Source organism: Suncus etruscus, chromosome 1 (assembly GCF_024139225.1).
Source record: "Suncus etruscus isolate mSunEtr1 chromosome 1, mSunEtr1.pri.cur, whole genome shotgun sequence".
NCBI classification, from domain to species: domain Eukaryota; kingdom Metazoa; phylum Chordata; class Mammalia; order Eulipotyphla; family Soricidae; genus Suncus; species Suncus etruscus.
In genome coordinates, this window is record NC_064848.1 from 152,940,189 (window position 1) to 152,960,693 (window position 20,505).

At 44.9% G+C, this 20,505-nt stretch overlaps 1 protein-coding gene across 1 annotated transcript in view; it reads right to left on the reverse strand.

The window, feature by feature from the left end:
• Nucleotides 1-14,946: 14,946 nt before the first annotated feature.
• KIF1C (kinesin family member 1C) overlaps nucleotides 14,947-20,505 on the reverse strand; it is a 32,762-nt gene continuing 27,203 nt past the window's right edge. Inside the window, exons 20-22 of the mRNA XM_049774301.1 lie at nucleotides 20,343-20,415; nucleotides 18,594-19,205; nucleotides 14,947-16,122 (exon numbers count right to left, since the gene is read on the reverse strand). Of these exons, the coding sequence (XP_049630258.1) occupies nucleotides 15,439-16,122; nucleotides 18,594-19,205; nucleotides 20,343-20,415 (1,369 nt within the window). The 3' untranslated portion in view covers nucleotides 14,947-15,438. The remainder of the gene's footprint in view (nucleotides 16,123-18,593; nucleotides 19,206-20,342; nucleotides 20,416-20,505) is intronic.

Genomic DNA, 20,505 nt, shown 5'->3' on the forward strand with positions numbered 1-20,505 from the left:
GACCGCAGTTCGATCCCCCGGCGTCCCATATGGTCCCCCAAGCCAGGAGCAACTTCTGAGCGCATAGCCAGGAGTAACCCCTGAGCATTACCGGGTGTGGCCCAAAAACAAAAAAAAAAAAAAAAAAAAAAGAAAGCCATCAGGTAGCTGGAGGCTTAACTGATTTAAGGTCAGTTAATTCTCAAATGGTTTTAATGGGTAAGATGCAAAATGGTGTGCCTTCCCCAGCAGCCATTCCAAGAGACTGACCTCTTAGTAATTGATTTAAAGGACTGTTTTTGTTTTAGTTTGGTTTGGTTTTGGTTTTTCGGGCCATACCCGTTCAATGCTCAGGGGTTACTCCTGGCTAAGCGCTCAGAAATTGCTCTTGGCTTGGGGGGACCATATGGGACACCAGGGATTGAACCGGGTCCTTCCTTGGCTAGCGCTTGCAAGGCAGACACCTTACCTCTAGCACCACCTGCCAGCCCCAAAGGAGTGTTTTTTGTTTTATAATATTTCTATACACCCAAAAGACAGAAAATATTTGCTTTTTCAGTTCCTTCTCTTAATAACATGGCCCCTATTCAGTGATTTCAATGGATGGTTTTGCCTCAGGGCATGGCAAATTCACCCACAATGTGTCAATATTTTGTTGATGCAGTTTTACATCCAACTTGTGAAAGTTTTCCCCAAGTATATTTGGTTTATTACATGGACAACATTTTAATCTCAGCTGAGATTAAAGAAATTAATTGCAAAGAGTTGCAAGGTGTTTATGAATTTGTTATTACTTGCTTGCAGAGTGCTAGGCTAACTATATCCACAGAAAAAAATCCAGACTCTGCCTCTCCCAATACTTGGGATTTGTACTGGAGCCTACTTCAGTGTACCCACAAAAGATTTCTATTTATCAGAAAAGTCTAAAGACTCTTAATGACTTTCAACAACTTTTAGGTGATATAAACTGGATCTGCTCATCTCTAGAGATCCCAAACTCAGAACTCAGTAACTTGTTTGGTATTTTGGAAAGTGATCCAGACTTAAATAGTCCCAGGTATTTAACTCAAAAATGTAGAACAGGAATTAAAATGTTTTATGGAACAGCTTAAAGAGTCCTATCTTACCAGGATTGTACCTGGAGAGAAAGTATGGCTTTTAATTTTTGCTACCCTCTTTCTCCTATGGTGCTATTGCTCAGATGTCAGGACCTCTAGAATGGGTTTATTTTCATAACAAACAGCTTCTCATATATGTACCTTATTTGGAGTTGGTAGCTGCTCTTATAATCAAGGCTAGACTCAGAACAATTTCTCTGTTAGGTTTTGATTCAGATATAATAGTATTGCCTATTTGAAAAAAAAATAGAATATATAACACCTCTCAATGAGCCCCTTCTACAGGTCTTATCTGATTTTTCATGGGGAAAATTCCCACTATCCTGCTGCAAAAGTCTGGGACTTCTTTAAAAGAACAAACTTTGTGGTAGCTTCAATTATTTGCTCTTCTCCTATACCTGATGCCCCTAGGTCAGCATCAGGAAAAGATATAACATCGGGTATAACTGGCCCTTCACTGACCACTATAGTTCATACTAACTATAAGTCTGCTCAGCAAGTGGAACTTGCTACTTTAAATCACTTATGATTACATGTTTCAGAGCCATGTAATATAGTGATTCGGCTTATGTAGTATGTTTTTTCTAGGCATAGTAACAGCTTCTTTAAATGTTCATAATCAGATGTCCAAGATTTGCTACAGCAATTACAAGCACTCTCACAAAAATGCTCTGAGCCTGTATTTATCACTCTCATTAGAGCCCATTCTGGCCTCCCAGGGCCAGTGGCTAAAGGGAATGAAACTGCTGATAGCCTGGCCATGCCAAAATTTAAGTCTCCTGCAGAAGATCATGTGGCATTACATACAAATGCCCATTGGATGCATGTAAATTATATTCCGTGGAGGCAGACCAGAAAAGTAGTTGAAACATGTACCCTCTGAGCACCCTTGAATAAAAGAACACATGTGGCTGGGGCCAACCCCCAAGGGTTACAGACTAATGAATTGTGGCAAATGGATGTCACCACATGTTGACTTTTTTCCTATAAAACCCTATCTTCATATGGTGGTGGATACCTATGCCCATTGTGTATGGGGAGTTCCAATAACTTCTGAAAGAGCTAAAGCAGTTTGTACCTTCATGCTACAGTGCTTTTCTGTTACCCATAATCATTCTGTTACCCCGATCCATTAAGACAGGCAGTGACCCAGCCTATGAAAGCAAAACTTTTAAATCATTTTGTAAGGAATGGCAAATCAAGCACATCATAATGATACATTATAATCCCACAGAACAAGCCATAGTTGAAAGAGCTCATAGGACTCTCAAAACTCAACTATTAAAATATAACTATTATATTGTAACTATATATATATATATATATATATAAAACTATTAAAATAAAATGGCATGCCACCCACCAACATTCTGTCTTTAACAGTATTTTTACTATCCTTATATTTACCTCAAGGAGAAACCTATACCGCTGCAGAAAGACACTTTAAAGAAGATGTTCAGGTACAAAAATAATTGATTCACCTATATGGATAAAAAGGGATAATGAACAGATTGCTGGTAACCTCATTTGAGAAAAAGAATATGCTTATGTTTCAACAGAGTAGGAAAGAAACTCTGGGTCCCACTTCACCTTGTTTGAAACAGGATTCCCACAAATAAAAAACTTCAGACACAAATATAAGATAAGCTGAAAAATTGCTCCCTCAGAACTGACACAGATCATTTTAATGGATGAGAACAAAAAAAAAAAAAATATATATATATATAATAAAAACTATGAGGAAAAATATGGACAGAGTTGGACAAAATAATTTTCCCAAGTGTTCTCGAGTAAGCCATTTGATTTCAATACACATTATATATCATCTAAATATAATATAATAATATCCACAGCTTCACTCTCCTGAGTTTTATTTCATAATCTTAGTAAAATGATTATGTGGCTTTAGTTAGGAAAATTTTATATACTGTGTTAACAATACACTCATTTGTAAAAATCTATTTTTAGATTTCTAAAAACTTAGATACTGAGTTTCTTTTCCCTGCATACACGAACCTAACAGGGGGTAAGCAGACAGTAGAGGTAGGTGTTTAATAAATACTTAAACATTTTCAGGCTGAAGCAATGTATGCTTGGGGTGAATTAATATGCATTATTTCAATTTCCTACTTTTCTGTATGTGCCACCTTTCAAACCTAAATTCAAAATCTTCTTTATTATGGGGGCATCATTGTACCTAAGTTAAGTTCACTGCCCTAGGACAGTCCCTGTGTCAGAAAGTGATGCGAGAATGTGCTCTTCACTTTCTTTGGAACTCAAAAGCACCAGAACAGGAAAGAAATACTAACTCTGTTAGGAGTCTAGTCATTCTGAAACACAAAGATAAAAGTTTATCTCAGAATCACTGCAGTTCCCACCTAGTTTCTCCCTCATCAGGCCTGGAATCCTCCAAGTAATCCCAGCCAGCTCCCACTACCAAGAGGGGAGTCCCCGCCTGGTAGGCACTCAGGCATCATTACATTCCAGGGAGACTCCAGGGGATTAGTCCAGACAGTTCTCCACAGACTTTTTGTGCTCTCAAGCTTTAACAGGGCCTCAAAACAACTGTCACCTTCTCTCCCTCTAGCGGAAGATAGCGGAATCACAGGGCTTAGAGAAGAGGTGTTTGTGAGTAGGTGGTACCAGAAGTTGTGTGCTCAGGAATCACTCCAGGCAGGCTCTGGGGATCATATGGGATGCTGAAGAAAGAAGATGGATACTGGCTCTGTCAGCCTCATTGGCAAGACCAAGATTCCCACCCGCTGTACTATGTATCAAACATTAGAGGATGAAATGAAGAGGAGTTTCATTCTCTTTAGGCACCTGATCTTGTTTTTCATTCTCTTTAGACACCTCATCTTGTCTGGAAGTAGCTCTTTTCATTCCCAAAATTTCATTCCCAATTCAGAACAAAGAAAATGGGATGGCATTAATCCTAAAATCCTAATATGTGCTAGACCCTTGGTATGTGTTATCTAATTAAAATTTCTCAACAGTTTTATTGGGTTATTGGGTTATTGCCTCCCACTATCTAATCTCGTCAGTAGGCCCACTGAGAAACCTTCCCTCAGCATGAATGACTGACCACGATTTTTTTTTTTTTTTTTTTTGGTTTTTGGGTCACACCCGGTGACACTCAGGGGTTTCTCCGGGCTATGCATTCAGTAATCACGCCTGGTTTGGGGGACCATATGGGATGCCGGGGGATCAAACCTCGGTCCATCCTGGGTCAGCCGCGTGCAAGGCAAATGCCCTACCACTGTGCCATCGCTCCAACCCCTGACCAAGATTTCTAATAGTGAAGGTGAAAAGAAATCTCATCAGAAGGCCCACTGAGTTTTCCCTCAGTGTGGATTGCTGACCAAGATTTCTGTTAATGAAGCCTAAATATAAATCTCTCTTCTGCTGTATTAAGTGTGCATATAGTTAAACTTTTTACTTCCTAACATAAGTATCTTTACAGGCAAATATAGCCTTGATTAAATTTCTCTTTACCTGGAAAACTCAGCACCAAAAGACACTTAAAAACAACTTCTTTCGGGGCTGGCTAGGTGGCGCTAGAGGTAAGGTGTCTGCCTTGCAAGCGCTAGCCAAGGAAGGACCGAGGTTTGATCCCTCGGCGTCCCATATGGTCCCCCCAAGCCAGGGGCGATTTCTGAGCACTTAGCCAGGAGTAACCCCTGAGCAAATGGGTGTGCCCCCCCAACCCCCCCCCAAAAAAAAAGACTATAAAAAAAAAACTTCCTTCCTTTTGTCTTTAAAATGCCCTAGCAGTTTTTAACAGAAAGAAATGTTATGCTGGGCCCAGAGAGATAGCACAGAGGTGTTTGCCTTGCAAGCAGCCGATCCAGGATCAAAGGTGATTGGTGTCCCATATGGTCCCCCATGCCTGCCAGGAGCTATTTCTGAGCAGACAGCCAGGAGTAGCCCCTGAGCACTGCTGGGTGTGGCCCAAAAAAAAAGAAAGAAAGAAAGAAAGAAAAAAAAAGAAAAGAAATGTTATGTTTTAGGGACATATCTAAAAGCACCTTGCTAATTTACATTCCGAAAAAGGTTTGGCCAGGATAGCATTGGACTGTTGAACTTTACCAGGTATAAATTCTGCATTTCTTTCATATAAGTTTGTCTCTTTATTTGCCCCTTCCAAAAACCAGACCTTAGGCAGTTAGTTATTTGTAATAGCCCCTGGATCAAAAAGCCTGTTTCTTCAGGAAAAGAAAATTTGATAGAAAATTTAGTGTCTTGCTAACCCCTTAATCCACATCGATATTAACACCTAGGGCCTGGCCAGAGAGGAACTGCTTTGAGATGTTAAAACTTACCTTCCTTTTATCCTCTGGGCTCTTAATTGAAATGTTTCTATTCATTTTTATTTTTTTTTTTTTTTTTTTTTTTTTTTTGGTTTTTGGGCCACACCCGTTTGACGCTCAGGGGTTACTCCTGGCTATGCTCAGAAATTGCCCCTGGCTTGGGGGGACCATATGGGACGCCGGGGGATCGAACCGCGGTCCTTCCTTGGCTAGCGCTTGCAAGGCAGACACCTTACCTCCAGCGCCACCTACCCGGCCCCAAATGTTTCTATTCATAACGTCTGCAAACCACCTAGAGCCACGTGAATTGTTTTGAATCAAACAGTATATACTGATAAGCTTCTGTTAACAAGAGAGCTGTATGGGCAGGAGCAGTGGTGCAAGCAGTAAGGCATCCGCCTTGCTTGCACTAACCTAGGACAGACCGTGGTTTGAATAAAGCTAATGTCTCCTGAAACTTCATGACTGCTATGGATCATTTCCTTGCAGCTAACCTGAACCCTGAGACCCGCTAGCAGAAAGGAGTTGCAGGCAAGTGGCCTGGGCCAGCAGAGAAAGGCCTCACCATCCATTCATCACCATCCACAACCATCCAGGACTCTATAATTAATATGTATTTCTACAACCCCTGAGCGTCACTGGGTGTAGCCAAAAATCCAAAAGAGAGAAAGAGAGGTTGTACTTTGCAAAGAAACAAAATGTGAGCATTCTTTTCATACCTATGACTGTCAATATACCTGATTTATACCCCTGATTTTTCACATTAAAGATTAGAATGTTGTTCTCCCTTTAATTAAAGATTAAAATGTTGTATGGTCCCTCATTTCTTCATATTCCATTGCCGTTCATACATCTGCTCTCCTAGAGGAAACTCAAAGAAGTTCTCTAATACAACTGGACCAAAGCTAGCCACAGAACAGTGTTATAAAGAAGGACACAACAAACCCAGAAAAGGTGACTTACCATGAGTAACAGCTAATTTGTAACCAGAAAGGAAGCCAGTTCTGTGTGCTCTGAAGTCTAACCTCAGCCACAGACTATTACAGAAGGAGCCCTGCACCTGGAATAAGGAGACCTGCTTCTCTACAGCTGAGAAGGCTCTCAGAAAGAAAAGGGAAAGAAAGGGAAGGGAAGGGGAGGCGAGGGGAGGGGAGGGGAGGGAAAAGGGAAAAGAGAGAAGGGAAGGGGGGGAAAGGGAAGGGGGAAATGAAAAAGGGAAAAGGGATAAGGAAAGGGGAGGGAAGGGAAGGGAAAAGGGAAAGGGAAGGGGAAGGAGAAGGGGAAAGGGAAGGAGAAAGGGGAAAGGGAAGGGGAAAAGGAAGGAGAAAGGAAAGGAAAGGAAAGGAAAGGAAAGGAAAGGAAAGGAAAGGAAAGGAAAGGAAAGGAAAGGAAAGGAAAGGAAAGGAAAGGAGAAGGAGAAGGAGAAGGAGAAGGAAAGGAAAGGAAAGGAAAGGAAAGGAAAGGAAAGGAAAGGAAAGGAAAGGAAAGGAGAAGGAAAGGAAAGGAAAGGAAAGGAAAGGAAAGGAAAGGAAAGGAAAGGAAAGGAAAGGAAAGGAAAGGAAAGGAAAGGAAAGGAAAGGAAAGGAAAGGAGAAGGGGAGAAGGGAAGAGGAAAAGGGAAAGGAAAGGAAAGAAGGAAAGAAAAGGAAAGAGGAAAAAGAAAAGGAAAGAGGAAAGGAAAGGAAGAAAGAAAAGAAAAAAAAGAAGGGGCTAGAGTGCCATAGTGCAGTGGTGGGGCGTTTGCCTTGCATGTGGTTGACCCAAAACGAATCTCGGTTCAATCCCTGGCGTCCCATATGATTCCCAAGCCAGGAGCAATTTCTGAGTAAATAGCCAGGAGTAACTCCTGAGCGTCACTGGTTGTGGCCAAAAAAAAAAAAAAAAAAAAAAATGAAAAGAAATGAAAATAAAAGGGGGTGAAGGTAGGTAGGCAGGGAGGACGGAAGGCAGGGAGGAAGGATGGAAGGAAGGCTGGAAGGAAGGAAGGAAGGAAGGAAGGAAGGAAGGAAGGAAGGAAGGAAGCAGGGAAGCAAGGAAGGAGGGAGGGAGGGAGGGAGGGGGAGGGAAGGAAGGAAGGAAGGAAGGAAGGAAGGAAGGAAGGAAGGAAGGAAGGAAGGAAGGAAGGAAGGAAGGAAGGAAGGAAGGAAGGCTGGCTTCCAAGAAAGGAATCTGGACCCTCAAGACTTGGTAAATGATACGCCATGGGGTAGGCTCCTCTTACAGAGCTCACTATCATATTGCTTAGTATTCTAGACAAAAACATTATGATTGTTCTAAAACGCTTCATTCACAATCAATCTATCTCCAAAAACTTTTACCCAGCAAAGTTTATCAACATCATTTATGAATTACCTAGATACTAAAAAACCTTTCCCCAGCATGTGTTGGCATCATTTTTTAAAATGCTTTGACCCATTCCATATTTGTTGTACCATAAGACCCATTTTTTTCCCTCCAAATGATGGGGGAAAATGTCTGTGCGGTTTTTTGTTGGTTTTTTTTTTTTTTTTTTTTTTTGGTTTTTGGGTCACACCCGGTGGTGCTCAGGGGTTACTCCTGGCTGTCTGCTCAGAAATAGCTCCTGGCAGGCACAGGGGACCATATGGGACCCTGAGATTCAAACCAACCACCTTTGGTCCTGGATCGGCTGCTTGCAAGGCAAACGCCGCTGTGCTATCTCTCTGGGCCCCAAATGGGTCTTTTTTTTTTTTTTTTTTTTTTTTTTTGGTTTTTCGGGCCACACCTGTTTGATGCTCAGGGGTTACTCCTGGCTAAGCACTCAGAAATAGCCCCTGGCTTGGAGGGACCATATGGGACACTGGTGGATTGAACCGTTTCCTTCCTTGGCTAGCGCTTGCTAGGTAGACACCTTACCTCTAGCGCCACCTCGTCGGCTGTCTGTGCGTTTTCTAAAGCGAATGCCACCTGGAGTTGGAGCCTGAGTGCAGGGGACTTTTTTTTAATATATTAACTAAATATGTAAAAATGTAAAAATTTTAATGTAAAAATAAAGTTATATAAATGTGTTTAACTAGCTGTGGACCGCATATTGTAAATATATTTCAGCCTCATAGGCTGGTTGTTCCCAGTTGCCGTCTCCTAACTGTGTCTCGCATTATACCATTTGCTTTAGTTTTTTTTTCGTTTTCCTCATCTAAAACCTATGTGCATCTTATGGTCAAGTGCATCTTATAGTGAAAAATATGGTAGTTCATGGGGCCGGGCGGTGGCGCTCGAGGTAAGGTGCCTGCCTTACCTGCGCTAGCCTAGGAGACGGACCGCGGTTCGATTCCCCGGCATCCCATATGGTCCCCCAAGCCAGGAGCGACTTCTGAGCGCATAGCCAGGAGTAACCCCTGAGCGTCACTGGGTGTGGCCCAAAAACCAAAAAAAAAAAAAAATATATGGTAGTTCCTATTATATAATATCCCTTCTCCCCCACTCCCACTTATCATCTTACAAATCCTCTTCTATCCTCCCACACCTTCAACAAGATCCTCTATCTTCCCGATTTAACCCTCTTCACCTCAGGGATTGGAACTTTCCCCCTACCCCCAATAAGCTGCCAGCCAACTCCCAAAGTGAAAGGACACCCTGCCAGCCCACTCTGTCTCCTCCCAGGAAAGAAGCTGCAGACACCACTTCGGCAGAACCATTCTATGTGGCCCTTTTTCTCCCACCTTCCCTCACTGTAGACTGTTGTTTGCGATGGTATTCGAAAGACCTTCAGCTAAAGGACACTACCTGATTCCTGACTCCTGTGAACCATTTCTCAGATTCCACAAGACCACGGGGCAGGATGAAACTGTGCTCTGGATTCTACACACCCCCAACTATCTCAAAAGACAAAGGGGATATCTATCTATCTATCTATCTATCTATCTATCTATCTATCTATCTATCTGTCTGTCTGTCTGTCTGTCTGTCTGTCCATCTATCTATCTATATAGCTTTGATCCAGTTGTGTTAGAGAACTTCTTTGAGTTTCCTCTAGGAGAGCGGATGTGTTTATGTGATTCCTGAGCAAGGTGTGACCAAAACCACAACCATAAAAGAAGCTAGAACCCAGAAATATAGAAACACTTCCAAAACGTAAAAAAAAAAAAAAAAATCAAAGTAGGGACAAGAAAGATAGCATGGAGGTAAGGTGTTTGCCTTGCATGGAAAAGACAGTGGTTCGAATCCCGGTATCCCATATGGTACCCTGAGCCTGCCAGGAGCAATTTCTGAGTGAGGACCCAGGAGTAATCCCTGAGCGCTGCCGTGACCCAACCCACACACCCCTAATCAAAGAAGGGGCTGGAGAGATAGCATAGAGGTAGGGCTTTTGCCTTGCATGCAGAAGGACGGTGGTTCAAATCTCAGCATCCCATAAGGTCCCTCGAGCCTGCCAGGAGCAATTTCTGAGCATTGAGCCAGGAGTAACCCGAGTGCTGCCAGGTGTGACCCAAAAACCAAAAAAAAAAAAAAAAAAAAAAAAAAAGTACTCACAGCTGTAGGGTAGCCTTGCATACAGCAGATCCAGGGAGGATGGTGGTTTGAATCCCGGTGTCCCATATGGTCCCACACACCAGGAGCGATTTCTAAGCACATAGCCAGGAGTAATCCCTGAGCATCACCAAGGGTGGCCCAAAAAAAAAAAAAATCAAAGTATTTGGGACTGGAGGCATAGCACAGTGGTAGGGCATATTTGCCTTTCACTCTGCCGACCGGGACAGACCAGGTCTGATTCCCAGCATCTCATATGGTCCCCAGAGCCTGCCAGGGGTGATTTCTGAGCATAGAGCCGAGTAACCCCTGAACTCTGCCAGGTGTGGCTCAAAAACAATCAAAAATCAAAGTATTTAAAATCAAAACTAGTACAGAAGGGGCCGATGAGGTGGCACTAGTGGTAAGGTGTCTGCCTTGCAAGCGCTAGCATAGGACGAACCGCGATTCGATCTCCTGTGTCCCATATGGTCCCCCCAAGCCAGGGGCAATTTCTGAGTGCATAGCCAGGAGTAACCCCTGAGCATCAAACAGGTGTGGTTCAAAAAAAAAAAAAAAACAACTAGTACAGGAATTGAAGTACTTGACTTCTACATGGCCAAACCAAATTTGATGTCTGGTATGACATATAGTCCCCCAAGTATGACTAGAAATGATTCCTGAGCACAAAGCCAATAGTAAGCCCTGACCATTACTAGGTGTGGCCCAACCAAAAACTAAACAAACAAACAAACAAACAAGATATTCAGATTTCCAAATATACCCAAGATACCGAAGTTCCATGTGAAAGAAAAAAACATCCACATGAATCATTAACCAAAGGGAAGAGACTTCCAAAGAGCAAAATGAAAAAAAGTAAACTGAATTCCCAAAAATACTAAGAGTAAAATTCTAACAATGCCCAATGAAATGTGCTTGTGTGGATGACTTTTGTTCATGATTCTATAAGCCTGTAGTTCTCACTTTTCACAGGAAATAGAGTCTCAAACCAGACTTTTAAAATACAGAATGGGCCGAAGAGATAGCACAGCAGTAGAGCATTTGCCTTGCACATCAATAACCCAGGACTGACCTGGGTTCGATTCCCGGCATACCATGTGGCCCCTCAAGCCTGCCCAGAGTGATTTGAGCACAGAGCCAGGAGTAACCCCTGAGCACCATGTGTCCCCCCTACAAAACCCAAAAAAAAATAAAATACAGAAGGGGGCTAGAGTAGTAGTACTGTAGGTAGGGCACTTGGCTTACACAAAACAATCCAGGTTCAATCCGTGGCATCCTATATAATCCCTTGATCACCCCCCAAGAAGTGATTCTTTTTTTTTTCTTAAGAAGTGATTCTTGGGGCCGGAGAGATAGCATGGAGGTAAGGTGTTTGCCTTTCATGCAGAAGGTCCGTGGTTCAAATCCCGGCGTCCCATATGGTCCCCCGTGCCTGCCAGGAGCGATTTCTGAGCAGACAGCCAGGAGTAACCCCTGAGCACTGCCGGGTGTGACCCAAAAACCAAAAAAAAAAAAAAAAAAAGAAGTGATTCTTGGGGCCCGGAGAGATAGCACAGCGGCGTTTGCCTTGCAAGCAGCCGATCCAGGACCAAAGGTGGTTGGTTCGAATCCCAGTGTCCCATATGGTCCCCCGTGCCTGCCAGGAGCTATTTCTGAGCAGACAGCCAGGAGTAACCCCTGAGCACCGCCGGTGTGGCCCAAAAACCAAAAAAAAAAAAAAAAGAAGTGATTCTTGAGTACAGAGCCAGGAGTAACTTCTCAGCATCACCATAAGGGCTGGAGAGATAGTACAATGGCAGAGTGCTTATTTTGCACAAGGCTGGCCCTGATTTGATTTTTAGAACCATATAGGTCTCCTAAGCACTGCCAGGAATGATCTCTGAGCAGAAAGCCAGAACTAATCTCTGAGCACTACTAGGTATGGCCCCAAAACTAAACAAAACAATGTACAAGAGAAGCATTATGTGAAAAGGCAATTTGTTTTCCAGATACAAAAGTGATATTTCAAGTCACCATAGAGGTATAGTCTGAGCTTCAGTCAAGTTGCTCCAAGTTGGATCAACTTTACCTTTTTTATGAACTATATAACTGTTAATCTATTCAGGCAGACCATCTTTCTGCCTGAAAAAAATGGTGTAAAAAATAACCTACTTTGGGAGCCGGTGAAGTGGCGCTAAAGGTAAGGTGTCTGTCTTGCAAGCGCTAGCCAAGGAAGGACCACGGTTTTATCCCCTGGCATCCCATATTGTCCCCCCCAAGCCAGGGGCAATTTTTTTTTTTTTTTTTTTTTGGTTTTTGGGCCACACCCAGTGGTGCTCAGGGAATACTCCTGGCTGTCTGCTCAGAAATAGCTCCTGGCAGGCACGGGGACCATATGGGACACCAGAATTCAAACCAACCACCTTTGGTCCTGGATCGGCTGCTTGCAAGGCAAACACCGCTGTGCTATCTCTCTGGGCCCCAGGGGCAATTTCTGAGTGCTTAGCCAGGAGTAACCCCTGAGCATCAAACAGGTGTGGCCGAAAAACTAAAAAAAAAAACAAAACAAAACCTACTTTGGGAGCTGGAAAGATAGTTCAGTGGGTAGGCTCTTGCCTTGCATATAGCCAACCAGGGTTCGATCCCTGGTATCCATGTGGTCTTCTTTTTTTTTTTTTTTTTTTTTTTTTTTTGGTTTTTCGGCCACACCCAGCGGTGCTCAAGGGTTACTCCTGGCTGTCTGCTCAGAAATAGCTCCTGGCAGGCACTGGGACCATATGGGACACTGGAATTCGAACCAACCACCTTTGGTCCTGGATCGGCTGCTTGCAAGGCAAACGCCGCTGTGCTATCTCTCCGGGCCCCATGTGGTCTTCTTAGTTCCACCAGGAGTGACTCCTGAGTGCAGAGCCAAGAGTAACTGCTGAGCATTGCCAGGTGTAGCCAAAAAGCAAAACTAAAAAAAAGATACCTACTTTTTTTTTTTTTTTTGGTTTTTGGGCCACACCCTGTGATGCTCAGGGGTTACTCCTGGCTATGTTCTCAGAAATCGCTCCTAGCTCAGGGGACCATGTGAGATGGCAAGGATAGAACCCAGGACTGTACTGGGTCAGCTGCGTGCAAAGCAAACGTCTACCACTGCGCTATTGCTCCGGCCCCAAGATACCTACTTTTTTAAAGCAATAAAAATGATATATGTGGGCCAGAGCATTAGCGCAGCGATAACACAGCAGTAGGGCTCTTGCCTTGCACATGGCTAACCCAGGACAGACCTCGGTTTAATCCCCAGCGTCCCATATGGTGGTCCTCCAAGCCAGGAGAGATTTCTGAGCACATAGCCAGGAGTAACCCCTGAGCACCACAGGGTGTGGCCCAAAAAACAAACAAAAAATATGTATGTAATGTTATCAAATAGCTCAAATAAGAGATTATCTCTAAGAGTAGGCACTTGTCTGAAGTAAAATCTACCCAAAGATCATCACCTATTTAAAGAGATATGAAAGTGAACAAAAAAGTAGTAGAGGGGTTCAGGAGTGGCTCAAATAGTAGAGGGCAAGCATTACATATGTGATCCTCAGCCTTGAATAGCCTTCTAGCACCAGTGGGAGTCCCCTCTGTTCCCACTCCCACTGCAAGGAGTAACCCAAAACAAAATATTAGATAACATTTACATAGGCAGTCTTATGGAAATAAGACTGGGAAAATAATTGAACTGTATTTAGTGACTTATCTTTCCCATCTTCCATAGCACTGTGTAAAATTTAGCTTGCTCTAACCTGCAGATTATTTTGCATTCTATCATTTTCTGGCTGAGATTTAATCTCAACCAGATTATAAATTAGTCAAGTAAACATTGTCACCACTCTATCTGTCATATCAAAGATCTTTTTTTTTTTTTTTTTTTTTTTGGTTTTTGGGCCACACCCGGTAACGCTCAGGGGGTTACTCCTGGCTATGCGCTCAGAAGTCGCTCCTGGCTTGGGGGACCATATGGGACACCGGGGGATCGAACCGCGGTCCATCCAAGGCTAGTGCAGGCAAGGCAGGCACCTTACCTTTAGCGCCACCGCCCGGCCCCATATCAAAGATCTTGAGAGACTGTCAACAAAATCCTTAAGGCCTGGCAGTCAAATGTGCCAACAATAAAAGTGACATCAGGCACAGAAAGCAAAAATGAACTATTCATACCTTTACCAGAGTGGTGGGTTGACTACAATTAAGATGTCTGTAGTTGTGACTGATGATACCTGCAGACCGACAGCTGTAGAAAAGCAGTTCAAATCGTAAGTAAATTTTTCTAAAGATGTGTAGTAATCCCATAGTCAGTAAAGTGAAGACAGAGCAGGGATACAAACTGACCTGAGAAAATTTCCTGTAATATACTGCTCTTGGGGGGGGGGGCGGAAAAATATAGCAGGTAGGGTTTTTGCCTCACACAAAGCCAAAAAAAGCACACACATACACGCAAAAAGAAATAGGGAAGGGGACCTGGCACTCTAAAGAAAAGAGATATGTTCAAAGTTCAAGAAAATAAGATGGAAAAGTTCTTTGTCCTTGATCTAGGGGGTGATTATGTGGGTATATGCAAATACAAAAATTCAGTCCTACACTTCTGATCTGGGGAAAGAGGTTGATTTGCTTTAGGGCCAAGCTCGGCAATACTAGGGCTTACTCTTGGCTCTGCACTAGATAAAGTAAAGATACACCTGAAGGTGCTCAGAAGACTAGATGGAATGGTGGGGACCAAACCCAGCTGGGCACATGCAAGGCATGCATCTTATCTGCCCAAGATCACTCCAGTCCCAAATCTACATATTTTACTGTTACCTACAACTTCATTTAGAACTAAAACTAAAAGGGCCAGAGCAATAGCAGAGCCAGTAGGACATTTGCCTTGCACACAGCTGACCCAGTCTCAATCCTGGGCTTCCCATATGGTCCCCCAAGCCTGCCAGGAGGAAACCCTGAGTGTCCCTGTGTGTGGCCAAAAAATAAATAAAACCAAATAAACACAAGTCACAAGCTCTCTGTGTTTGCTATCCTTTATTGAAGGGTCCCACATCATCACAGGACCCCAAGCACACCACAAAACAGACAGGACCACCCCAATATAGCAGGAGGCTTAGAAGGGAAGGGGAATGACTTATCCCATCACACCTTCCTGGAAACAGAAATCCACCACAGACAGACAGACAGGGGCAGGAAGAGCTTGCCTCACTCTGGTCCTCTCCCTTTTGCCCCTCTTGAAAAGAAAAGTCAAACACTGGCTATGCAGCACCCTAGCCCCCCACCCCACCCATAGCAGCGTTTGTGGGACCCTCCCCCCTGCAAGGGGTAGCCCCAAGGCAGCTTTGCTTTGCTTTTCCTTCACTTTGGTTTGTTCCTGGCAACTCCATGCCCTCTTTCCTCCTTTAGCCTCCAGCCAGTCATCCCTGCATCTTCTAGCACCTACTCGAACCTTCTATCTCATCTCTAGGACTTCCATACCCCAGAGCTTCTGGGGAAGCAGCTTCTCTGGCTTCTTCTCTCTGCCCAGCAAGGGCCTCTCTGCCCAGGACGTGGGACTCACACTGACGCCCCACTCTCCTTGAGGTCGGGAGCTGAGCGCTGGCGTCTCATTCTTGGGGGAGTAGTGTATGGGGGATAACGGGGCCCTGGGGGCCGTTGAGCTGGGTATGGTTGGGGCTGCTGGGGATAATAGTTGTGCTTCTTGGGCTGGAAATGCTGGGGTTCAGGCTGTGCAGAACCCCCTCCCCGGGATCGGCCGCCTCCATCCAGAGAGTTTCTGCGGGGACGGTGGGACCTGCGCGGACTTGGGGGCCTACGGGTAGGAGGGACCATCAGGGGAGTGGCATCCTCCGGTGGCTGGGGTGGAGCTGGAGCCTCCCCACCCCCCATCCCTGGCCAGGACTCCCGGTGCTGAGGGTTACTCTTGAACGGAAAGCGCAGTTTGCAATCATGAGGGGGCACAAAGCGGGCAGGGGGCCTGCGCAGCCCCCCACCACGGCCCCCAGAGCCCTGCAGTCCCTGCAACCGCAGCTGCTCCTGCTTGAGCCAGCGAAGGCGGCCACGACGGAAGGCTGGATCCTCTTCCATCAGCCGAGACACACGCTCCATGCTTGACAAGGGTGGTGATGGGGGTCGGGCTAAGGGGACACGGTCACTGGGAGCTTCCTCTTCCACTGCCTCTGACCCTTGTGGCATGGCCCAGGTGGCCTCATCAGTTGCTTCATCCTCATCCTCATGATCCTTCAAAGGAAAAAGGGTGAGAGGAAATGAGAATGGTATGAGGAGAGCAGAACCCTAAGCCTGTATGGATTTGGGAGACTTCCTAATGTCCCAGCGGGACAGGGACAGTATCTCAAAGGGCTAGACTGCAAGCTTGGATGTAGAAGCCTTAGGTTCCATCACCAACATAGCACAATCCCTCAGCACTACAGGAATAGGCCCTGAGCACCACCAAGTACGGGCCCTCTAAAAAAGAAGTCGATAGGCTACTACGTCAAGGGGTCCCAAGAGGAACTTGGAGAAAAGGAGCCAGAATAGTGAGTTGGGAACCAGGGGATCTGAGCAATATCCTGCCTGCTGCTTCCCAATTGTGTAAACTGGATCTCTAATTGTAACCTCTTTGTGCTTCACTCTCCTCAGAAAGATGACATCAGTACCAGGCTTGGGAGATGGTTCAACAGGTTAGAGTAAATGCTTTGCAAGCAGGCTCACCAAATTTGATTCCCCAAGCACTACCAAGAGTGGCACTTAAAATATACAGGGGGCAGAGCTATAGTACAGTGGGTTGTGCACTTGCCTTGCATGCAACTGACACGGGCTCAATCTCCAGAGAACCATATAGTCCCCCAAACATCCAAGAAGTGATCCCTGATCACAGAGCCAGGAGTAAACCCTGAGCACCACTGGTGTAGCACAGAAACAAATATATATAACATGGAAAATAGATTCTTTTAATTTTTTTTTTATTTTGGGGCCACACCCAGTGACACTCAGGGGTTATTCCTGGCTATGCACTCAGAAATCACTTCTGGCTTGGGGGACCATATGGGACGCCAGGGGATTGAACCATGGTCCATCCTGGGTCAGCCGCACACAAGGCAAACGCCCACGCCATCGCTCAGGCCCCAGTAAATAGATTCTTAAAAAAGCTAAATATAAGTATACAACTAATATCTATAACCAAATATCATTGCAAAGTATAGCATATATTTATATATGTATGTCACATACCATGTACACGTTATATGATATATACATAATATAGTATATGCAATATTGTGCAAAGCCATTACATATAAATTTTATTTATATATAATATATATTGTATATAACTACACACACACTGGTAGAACTAAATAAGATAGCAGAGAGGGGGCCGGGCGTTGGCGCTAAAGGTAAGGTGCCTGCCTTGCCTGTGCTAGCCTTGGACGGACCGCAGTTCGATCCCCCGGTGTCCCATATGGTCCCCCAAGCCAGGAGCAACTTCTGAGCACATAGCCAGGAGTAACCCCTGAGCGTTACCGGGTGTGGCCCAAAAACCAAAAACCAAAAAAAAAAAAAAAAAAAAAAAAGATAGCAGAGAGGCTTCTAGGGTTGAATGAACAGGAAAAGCTCACTAAGGGACAAGCTATGACACTATCTGGGTGAAAGGTAGTCTAGGCAGAAGGAACAGCAAAGGCCCTGAGGCAGGAGCATTCCCAGCAAAGTTCAAGAACAGTAAAATAGTCAGAGGGACGGGGTAGAGGAAATGGAGGGAGAGAGTAGAGCTATGTGCAGAAAGGTAAACCTTCATTCCGCAACAGAGCTGCTGTGACTATCTAATGTTCCCCCATTAGAAGGCAAACTGGAATAGAGCAGAGACTAGCACAAAGCTTGGCACCCAGAAGGTACTCACACTTTCTTCTTGAGTGAAAACATACAAAACAGGGATAGGTGACAACACTATCACTCACAGGGCCACCATGAAGATTAAACACAGTGATACAGAAGAAGGGCTCATCAGAACCGGAGAGATAGCATGGAGGTAAGGCCTTTCATGCAGAAGGTCAGTGATTCGAATCCCAGCATCCGATATGGTCCCCCAAGCCTGCCAGGAGCGATTTCTGAGCATAGAGCCAGGAGTAACACCTGAGCGCTGTCGGGTATGACCCAAAAACTCCCCCTCCCCAAAAAAGAAGGACTCATCATAGCAACTACTGCAGAGGAAATGGTCAGTCAGGGGAGGGGAGGTCAGGGTATACAGCAAGTGAAGTGACTGTGTACCTTTTATCATCACCTCTCTAACTTTGTTCTCCAGAAACAAATGCAGATTCAAATCCAAAGACTGCTTCAGTTGGTCTGAGTGGAAGCCAGAAAGTTGCCTTTGTTTTCTTTTGGTGGAGGGGCACACCCAGGATGCTCAGGAATCAGTCCTAATAGGACTGGTGGACCACATGTGGCACCAGGAATTGAAACCAGGTAAACTGCATGCAAAGCAAACTCCCTACCTACTGAACTATCTCTCTGGGGAAACCTACATTTATCTTAATTTTTGCCTTTTCAGTCAGTGCATTGTTCTTGTGAGGTAACTGACTCACAAATTACATAACACAAACTGTTATACTTCAAGAAGGTATTTTAAAGGAAGAAGAGTAGAGGAGGTTGGAATCTGCAGGAGGCTCAGATTGCTGAAGCAGAAGGGAAAGAGTGGAGGAAGAAGGCAGGACTCCTACCTGGGTCAGTGGGATGACCCTCTCCATGCGGAGCATGCGGTCCCTCAGGGCCTGCAACTCCCGGTCCTTGCTGCTGTTCTGTAGCTTTACCTCCTGCAGAATCCCTGTGAGCTTGTCGATGTGAGCCCGAAGATCCTCCACCTCTGCCCCACGAATTCCTTCTTCACTCCCGCCTCCTCCACCTCCACCTTCGTCCTCACCCACTGTGTCCCAGACATCCCGGGCCACAGCCCTCCAGGCATCACCAGGCCCCTCAGGCTTGCCATAGGTGCGGCACAGCTCCCTCATCTTCAGGGCAGCCAGGGCCTCAATCTCGGCTCGCCCATGGCGGAAGTCAGCCAGGGCCACTTCGTAGCAGATCTCCTTCACTGCCTGCATCTTCAGATCAGCCATTGTGGCCCAGCGAGGGTCTTTGCCTTGCAACCGCCGACGCTGGGGGATCTGATACACCCTTCGAGGTGCCCTGCGCTTGCCACTACTGGGTAAGCCACAGCGCTTGACAATGGTCTGGACTGTAGTGGGGGGAAGCTGCTCCCGCAAGGAGGAGATGAGTCGCCAACTCTCTTCACAGGAGCGCTTGTCGGAGTCATCACCACTGTCAGAGTCTGCATACTGAAGACAGGGAGAGTGAAGATGGGGAAGAGGACTATGCACTTCCTAGAGCCCTAGAGACCCAACAACACCCAAAACACTAGAACTGCTCACCTTTGGAAATAACTGCTTAACCTCATCTTTCTAAACAATGGAGACAATGAGAATCTCCCTGACATATCTGGAGATTAACATGCACGTATGTGGAACAGTGACTGGCAAAGAAAATGATCCACAGATACTTCTGCATACTTAAATTATTGCTCAGGGTATGACTAGAGACTTCAAATAAGTCCAATTCAAGAATTAATAGTATAGGGACTGGAGCCAGAGTGATAGCACAGAAGATAAAGAATTTGCCTTGCATGCAGTCAACCCAGGTTCAATTCCTGGCATCTCAAATAGACCCCTGAGCCTGCCAGGAGTAATATCTGAGTGCAGAGCCAGGAGAAAACCTGAGCACCACCAGATGTGGCACAAAAACTAAAAAAAAAAAAAAATAATAATAATAATAATAATAAATAATTAAAGAAAATAATGCCATCTGTTTAAAAAAGAGAAAAAACATAGACAGCTAGATATACATATATAAATATACATAGCTAGATACACACACACATATATAGTACAAGGAGTCTGGAGAAAAAGCTCAAAGGGTTGGTGTACATGTGTGAGACCCCAAATTAAAACCCTCGCACCACATGTCCTCTGAGCACCAGCAGGTCTTGCCCTGGTAGCCCCCAAGGCTGCTGGGCCAAGCAGCATCATATCACTGGGAACCAAACCATCAGGCCTGAATTACTGGAACAAAAACTGGGAGTAACTCCCAGGCCCTTAAGCATCATCTAAGAAGTTCCAAAAATAAATAAGTAAACAATAATAGTAGGGGCGGAATCTGGATATAATAAGAATCAGAGGTCACACAAACCAAATAAAATCCATGAAGCCCTAGTCAACTGGGAAGAACAGTTCCCTGCATGTAAGCTTTCCTCCCAGGGTCCCATTTCCTCCTGTCTCCTCCTAGATGCCACCACTATCATCATCATGTGCTATTCTTCACCCTAACTCTGAGAGCATGGAACAGAGACAGAATCTGGTTAAAGCACTGTCAGCTGGGCTGCTCATGTATGCATGGCCCATCCCCAGTCAAACTCTCACCAATCGCTGCTGCTCTAGCAGTAGATCTGCCTCTTCCTTTTCCTTCCGGTACTGATTCTCCAGATCCTGCAGCCTGGAAATAGGCAGAGAGGACAAAAGAACTAAGTAGAGTTCTGGAGCCACCATACTAGGGTATATGACTACAAGAAGATGTGAAGGGGTA